Source organism: Octopus bimaculoides, chromosome 1, assembly GCF_001194135.2.
Source record: "Octopus bimaculoides isolate UCB-OBI-ISO-001 chromosome 1, ASM119413v2, whole genome shotgun sequence".
Lineage (NCBI taxonomy): Eukaryota > Metazoa > Mollusca > Cephalopoda > Octopoda > Octopodidae > Octopus > Octopus bimaculoides.
This window is the reverse complement of record NC_068981.1, coordinates 58,435,378-58,442,706: the sequence shown is the minus strand read 5'-3', so window position 1 is coordinate 58,442,706 and position 7,329 is coordinate 58,435,378. Positions and strand designations below refer to the sequence as shown.

Genomic DNA, 7,329 nt, shown 5'->3' with positions numbered 1-7,329 from the left:
ACGTAAAAGCACCCACTACACTCTCTGAGTGGTTGGCGTTAGGAAGGGCATCCAGCTGTAGAAACTCTGCCAAATTAGACTGGAGCCTGGTGTTGCCATCCGGTTTCACCAGTCCTCAGTCAAATCGTCCAACCCATGCTAGCATGGAAAGCGGACGTTAAACGATGATGATGATACACACACACATGCACAATATATATATATACATACATACAGGGGTTGGACAAAATAATGGAAACACCTTAAAATTTCAAACAAATTTATTTTAATATGGGGTAGGACCACCTTTGGCAGTAATTTCAGCTTGAACTCTACAGGGTATGAATTCGTACAAAGTTTGAATTGTTTCCAAGGGAATTTTTGTCCATTCTTAAACTAAAACAGTTTCCAGTTCTTGTAGTGATGATGGTGGAGGATATCAAATCCTTACTTGTTTTTTTAAAATGCACCATAAATGTTCAATAATATTGAGATCTGGGGACTGTGGTGGCTAAATAAGATGTTCAACTTCACTAAAATGTTCCATGTGCCATTCAGTAACAACTTTAGCTGTGTGAATTGGTGCATCATCATCCTGAAAGATTGCGTTTCACTCTGGAAACAGTTACACAACCATAGGATGAATTTGATCAGATAAAATGTTTAAATAGTCTTGACTATTAATTCTGCCATGAAGGGAAACCATTGGGCTGGTGGATTTCCTAGATATAGCCCCCCAGATCATCACAAATCCTCCTCCATGTTTAACAGTTGGAAGAAGGCAGTCTAGGTCAAATGCTTCTTTTGTCTATCTTGACACGTCTACTTGGCTGGTGGTCAGAAATAAGTTAAAGGATGACTCGTCTAAGAAAATAACATTCTTCCACTGCTCTAGGGACCAATTCTGTAGGTTTTTACTCCACTCTAAATGCTTTGCAACATTTGTTTTTGAAATTAGTGGTTTTCTGATTGCAGCCCTCCCATGAAATCTGGCTTTGTGCAGCTCCCGGCAAACAGTTTTTGTGGAAACTGGGTCCTCGAGGTGGTCATTAAGCTCTGCAGTAATTTTGGGAGCTGTACTTTTGTAATTCTAACAATTCATGTTAGAGTCCAACAGTCCCTTTCTGAAAGTTTTGGTTTTTTTTCCAGAGTTTTGTTTTGATGAAGAGGTTTATCCCTCTTTCTCAAAGGCTGTCATTACTATCGAGACAGCACTTCTTTATATACCAAACATTTTGGTTGTTTTTGTTACACTAGCGCCTGCCATATGAGCACCAACAATGACCTCTTTGAAAGTCTGATAGATCTGTCTTTTTAATGAATTTTAATTAACCCTTTTCTGATGATATCTGAAAAGAAACAGCAATTTTAGCAAAACATATCAACCAACATCATCATCATCATCATCATCGTTTAACGTCCGCTTTCCATGCTAGCATGGGTTGGACGATTTGACTGAGGACTGGTGAAACCGGATGGCAACACCAGGCTCCAATCTGATTTGGCAGAGTTTCTACAGCTGGATGCCCTTCCTAATGCCAACCACTCAGAGAGTGTAGTGGGTGCTTTTACGTGTCACCCGCACGAAGGCCAGTCAGGCGGTACCGGCAACGGTCACGCTCAAAATGGTGTATTTTATGTGTCACCCGCACAAGAGCCAGTCCAGGGGCACTGGCAACGATCTCGCTCGAAAATCCTACGAAGGCCAGTCAGGCGGTACTGGCAACGGCCATGCTCAAAATGGTGTATTTTTATTGTTTGATTTGTATATGTGTGATTTGATTTTATAAATATTTTCAAATTTACTTTGTTTTTATTTTTCGCTATGTGTAATTTTAATTTACCTGTAAGATGAGTGACAAATTTTGATCAATTTCTTTTGTAAATCATTATTGTATATTTCTGTGTATCTATGTATGTGGGAGAGCTTGCTTATTTAATCTAGTTGATGGTGTGTGTGTGTATTTTGTTTTCTAGTTTCCTTCAGACAAATTTCAGTCTTTCGTTTTACTTATACCTTTATGGTACACCTGTCTTTTGTGTGTTTAAATTCACCTGATGAATCCAGTAATGTGCACAACTCTTCTATAGTAAAATTTTGTATACCCAATTGAATATTAGCTAATAACCCATTTTCTATAGCGATGTTTGAACAAAAATTTTAATAATTTTATATTTTGTTGAATTTACCTGTAATTAGAGTCACTTTGTGACCAAAATTATGGCATAGAATTGGTTGAGAACCTTTCGTTAAATTATCTTCCAAAAATCACATTAATATGTTGATAAATAAAAACGTTAGAGTTGTTTAATGAAACCAGACTAAATTTATGAATATGTTAGAAATTAATTGAAACACATAAAGGGTGTATTTTGGCTAGAAATATGGTAACGAAAGGGTTAAGTAAGGCATGTGTAAAATTTGGTGAAATTCGGTTGAAAATTGTAGAAGTGGTTCATACAACACACAGACAGACAACTTGCCTTTTAAGATATAAGATAGATATATATATCATCATCATTTAACGTCCACTTTCCATGCTAGCATGGGTTAGACGGTTTGACTGGAACTGGCATGGTTTCTATGGCTGGATACCCTTCCTAATGCCAACCATTCTGAGCGTAATGAGTGCTTTTTACATGCCACTGGCATACGTGCCATTTACTTGACACTGGCAACAATCACAACTACGATTTCACTTGGTTTGATGAGTGTTCTCAAGCACAGCATATTGCAAATGTTCTCAGTCACTTGCCATCGCCTCTGTGAGGTCCAACATTCAAAGATCCCACTACTGTCAAGGCCACAATTACGATTTCAAAAGTGCCATGACACTGGTAATGGCTACAACTATGGTTTTTATGATTTCACTTGGCTTGACAAGTCTTCTCAAGCACAGCATAACACCAAAGGTCTAGGTCACTTGTCATCACTTCCGTTAGGCCCAACATTTGAAGATTGTGCTTCACCACCTCATCCCATGCCTTCTCTACAGGTTCCCTTCACAGTTAGAGTTTGGCACTTTATGTATATCCTTGAATGCAGAACCTCAGTGTGGCTACAGTCCAATAAGTGAAGCCAGTAAAAAATTAAGATATACACACACATGTATATCTGACATATAGTTTGCTAGTTGATCTTTTACACACATCAAAATGACTTAGCACATAGCTAGGACTTGCAGTATTGAAGCAACAACAGATCCACTGTCAGGATGTGATTAAAGAAATTTTGATTGGTCTCACATAGTTTGGTAGTGCATAGATACTTGTATTTTGTTGATAAAGTATGGATTAATGTCAAAGTGAGCAAAAAGATTTTCAAAAATATCAGGTAACATGAAGTTGCACTTGAATTTTCCAGATGTTAGAAGCTATATAATATGCACAAAATGTTAGTTTTTAAGTGATATTAAAAATGAAGACAAACAGTATGTATCAAAAGTACTTTACCTTGCAACATCATCACTTGTAAGTGGTCGAGTTTCTAAAACTTTATCAGGATCTGAATTCTCTTCAAATTGAAAGTTCTGCATTTTCTCAAAGAGCCGAACAAGATTTTGTTTTCTTTGTCTTAATTGACTCCACTTAAATATGATGCAAAGAATAAAAAACCATGTTTTTCATTGTGAACAAAATCTGAGCTTTTTGGGTTTTTTTTAATACTCCTTAAATATGCAAATATTTCTAAATTACAGGATTCTAACTTTAGGCAGCAATTGAAAACATACAATTTAAGAATGGTAAAGCCAACGCAAATGATGAAAACCATACATAAAAACCATCAAGGAGAACAAATATAGATGGGCTGGCCACATCACACAACTGAAGGACAAGAGATGGACAAGATCAAGAGGCCAACCAAAAACAAGATGGTGAGATGATCTCACTTGCTACATGGCAATGACTGGCCAGAGATAGAAGGAGTCCATCCATAAAATGTTAATTACTTAAAACACAGTAGTAGATGTCTGTGCATGCTTTGTTTTGTAGAGGGTCAACAACTTCTCAAGTCTGAAGTACATCCTGACCTTAAAGAAGAATCCTAAAGTTTGTAAACTGGTTTTAACAGTTTTACATATGTATTAAATATTGCCATGAAAGTTCATCTGAAATTGTGAGGCTTTACATTTATAGCAACTTTAAAGGTTTTCGTTACATGCTGTTCTCTTTTGTACATTAAACAATGCTGTGATAAAGCCCCTTTCTCAAAATCCATCTTACATTCACACAATACAATTAATAAATTATGCTAAGTCTATTCTCTAGTCCTTGCAAGGTTTTTTTTACCCTCACTGATGGTACTTAACTATTTTCCAATATCACAACTGTTATGTGCATCATATGAACTAGTGATCAGTAACAAGGTTGAATTAATACAAGTACACACCACCATTCATCATTATTTAATGTCCGTTTCCCATGTTGGCAAGGCCAGGAGCCATACCAGGTTCCAGAGTTTGTTTTCGCATGGTTTCTACAGCTGGATGCCCTTCCTAATGCCAACTTCTTTACAGAATGCACTGGGTGCTTTTTACGTAGCACATCACCAGTATGTTCTACATTGCGCCAGCACCAGTGCTTTTTATGTGGCACCAGTACCAATGCCTTTTACACATACATAAACTACTCCCAACCAACAATATAAGCCTTATCTTCAGTTTACAGCCTTACTAGAATGCTTAATTGGGATTAATAAAGCAAATATAAGGCCCTTTGAAGACACACATATACCCAAATACACAATATAACTTACTTTTTCATCATATTCCCAGACACGCCACAAATCATTTATATTCAAGTCAGGTTCTACATATTCTTTGCGATAAAATGCAATAAATGGAACCTGAAAAATTTTGTAGAAAGAGAAAAAAAAAGGCTTTAATAACATTGTTTTGAAATACAGATCAATAAATCTTTGACATTTCTACAATGCATATTACACAAGAGGCTACTCAACCAAGAAATATACTACATTGAAAAATATCTATTTCTGGGGAAAAAAAAAATGTAATTAAACTGTGGAACTACACACTCCTAATCCACCTTTTCAGTAAGAGAAACATTTCATATTTCAAGAATTGCAGAACACCATATCTGTTTTCAACTAACATTCATTCTAAACTGAACATATTTATATGTTCTGTTTAGAGGAATGAGCACAGAGCTTTAGCTGTGACACAGGTGATGAACAGCCTGTGAGGAATCATTTTATTCAAGTCTATATGTTGAATGAGCCACTCGTAATTTAAGTGATATTTCAAATGTTGGCTGGAAGTATATTAGTACCTCTAACAAATGATATGGTTTTATTGCTTGCCTTTATATTTTCCACAATTATTTGGATTAAATAGTTATGCCTAGCCAGAACTTGTACTGTTCAAAATGAAAACATATAATATTGATTACAAAGAAAACTCTTTTCCCCATGGCAAAGCAATCAAATAAGTCATTAAGCCAATCCCTCACCATGATGACAATCTGGGCGAACAATTCACTGTGTTTAAAAGGCATAAATGAAAATTATGAGTGAAGAGTATATCAGATTATTTTTGTTCTACCAAAAATATCTTATGACCATTTAAAATATTTTTATTTTTAATTATTCAAAAGCCAGTATGAATTATATAAATGAAATATTCATACTTACTTCATGAAGATGATTCCTCATGAAATTTAATGCATCTCTAATTTTATTAACTGCAGATGCACTTTTTGGTTGGTAATAAGAATTATGTCCTTCTCCATGGTCACTCAGTTTGGAAATTAGTTTAGTTGTAAATGCCTGTTTATAAATCCATTCTGCTTCTTCATCTAATTCTCCTTCTTCAGTTTGAGTAACACGAATTTGACGAAGCTGAGTAAAAAAGTTGAAAGTTGAAAAAGTAAAATTGAAAATATTGATAATGTTTGTTTGTTTGAACATTCATTTTACCATGCTTCCTTGGGTTAGATGACTATTCTATTGACACATTGTTTTACAGCCAGACGACCTCCCTGTTTTTTAAGTAAGGACTATCTTATTCCGCAAAGTTGCAAAGCTAGCAGATACATTGGCAAGAGAAGATAACATCAGAACCCATATGTCACAACTTTTGTAGACGTGAGATGTAAAGCTACATGCATGCACACACACACTCGACAGTCTTTTTCAGCTTGTCTTTCAAATCTACTTAATTGGCCTAGGGCTATAGAAGACACTTGCCCAAAGTAGTGCACTGGGACTGAGCTTGAAACCATGTGGCTGGGAAATAAACTTTTTAACTGCACAGCTATGCCTTTGCCTTTGTTTTATAGGTAAGAAATCAGTCTTGTATAACTGGGGTATACTTTAAGTGAATCAATACTACTACATGGTTCATATTTATTTTACTAAACCCATGAGAATAAAGGTTAACTCAAACTTGGAAGGATTGAAATCAGAAGATAGGACAAAACAAAGTTTTGTAAAAGCATTTTGTTTAGCACCTTACTGCTTCTCCCACACTCTCACATAAATAACAAAGTAATAAAATTTCTATTTACCTGGAATCTTTCAGGAACGTCTACAGTTCTAATTTCATTATCAAGATCAGTAAAATGACCCCTCTCTAATTCACTTGGTTCATAAATCTGAAAGAAAATTCAAGAGATTCTCTTTAGCACAAAAAAAAAGACCCACATGACCCATAAAATTCTATCAAAAATCTTTCAAAGTTTATACTATTATAAAATCAAAATTTTCCCATAAATTGTTGAGAAACTGTTACCTCATAAATACTTTTCTTTGATGTCCGTTTTCGTCCAGCTTTTTTGGTTTTCAGAGCAGCTTCACCTTCTTCCAGGTCTTCTTCATACTGTACAATTTGAAAAAAAAACAGTTAGATGCATTGCAAGCCAAAATGGTGTATTCTTCTTTTAATGAAGATAGTTTTTAACTGGAGATTGAAGGCATAGTACATAGTATTCTATACATTTGCAAAACATCTTGCCCCAAATATAAGCCAAAATATTTTATGGTATTATTTTAGCCTTTTTAAAAAAAAAAATTCTATTAAAAGTACTGTCAAGAAACATACTTCAGCCATCTCTAAAAAGTTTGCATATTTGGATCTTGCACCACAATTACATGCATGAAACTTTCCATAAGCTATATTTCAAACACTACCATCTAAAACTAAAAAGATATTTCAAAGTTACTCTTTTACTTGTTTCAGTCATTTGACTGTGGCCATGCTGGAGCACCGCCTTTAGTTGAGCAAATAGACCCCAGGACTTATTCTTTTTAAGCCTAGTACTTATTCTATCGATCTCTTTTGCCAAACCGCTAAGTTACGGGGACATAAACACACCAGCATCGGTTGTCAAGCG

At 35.3% G+C, this 7,329-nt stretch overlaps 1 protein-coding gene across 1 annotated transcript in view; it reads right to left on the bottom strand.

Annotated features, from left to right (window-relative positions):
* Window positions 1-7,329, bottom strand: part of LOC106881379 (transcription elongation factor SPT6) — a 42,778-nt gene that overhangs the window by 27,663 nt on the left and 7,786 nt on the right. Inside the window, exons 7-11 of the mRNA XM_014931746.2 lie at window positions 6,729-6,815; window positions 6,505-6,591; window positions 5,630-5,836; window positions 4,736-4,825; window positions 3,433-3,566 (exon numbers count right to left, since the gene is read on the bottom strand). Of these exons, the coding sequence (XP_014787232.1) occupies window positions 3,433-3,566; window positions 4,736-4,825; window positions 5,630-5,836; window positions 6,505-6,591; window positions 6,729-6,815 (605 nt within the window). The remainder of the gene's footprint in view (window positions 1-3,432; window positions 3,567-4,735; window positions 4,826-5,629; window positions 5,837-6,504; window positions 6,592-6,728; window positions 6,816-7,329) is intronic.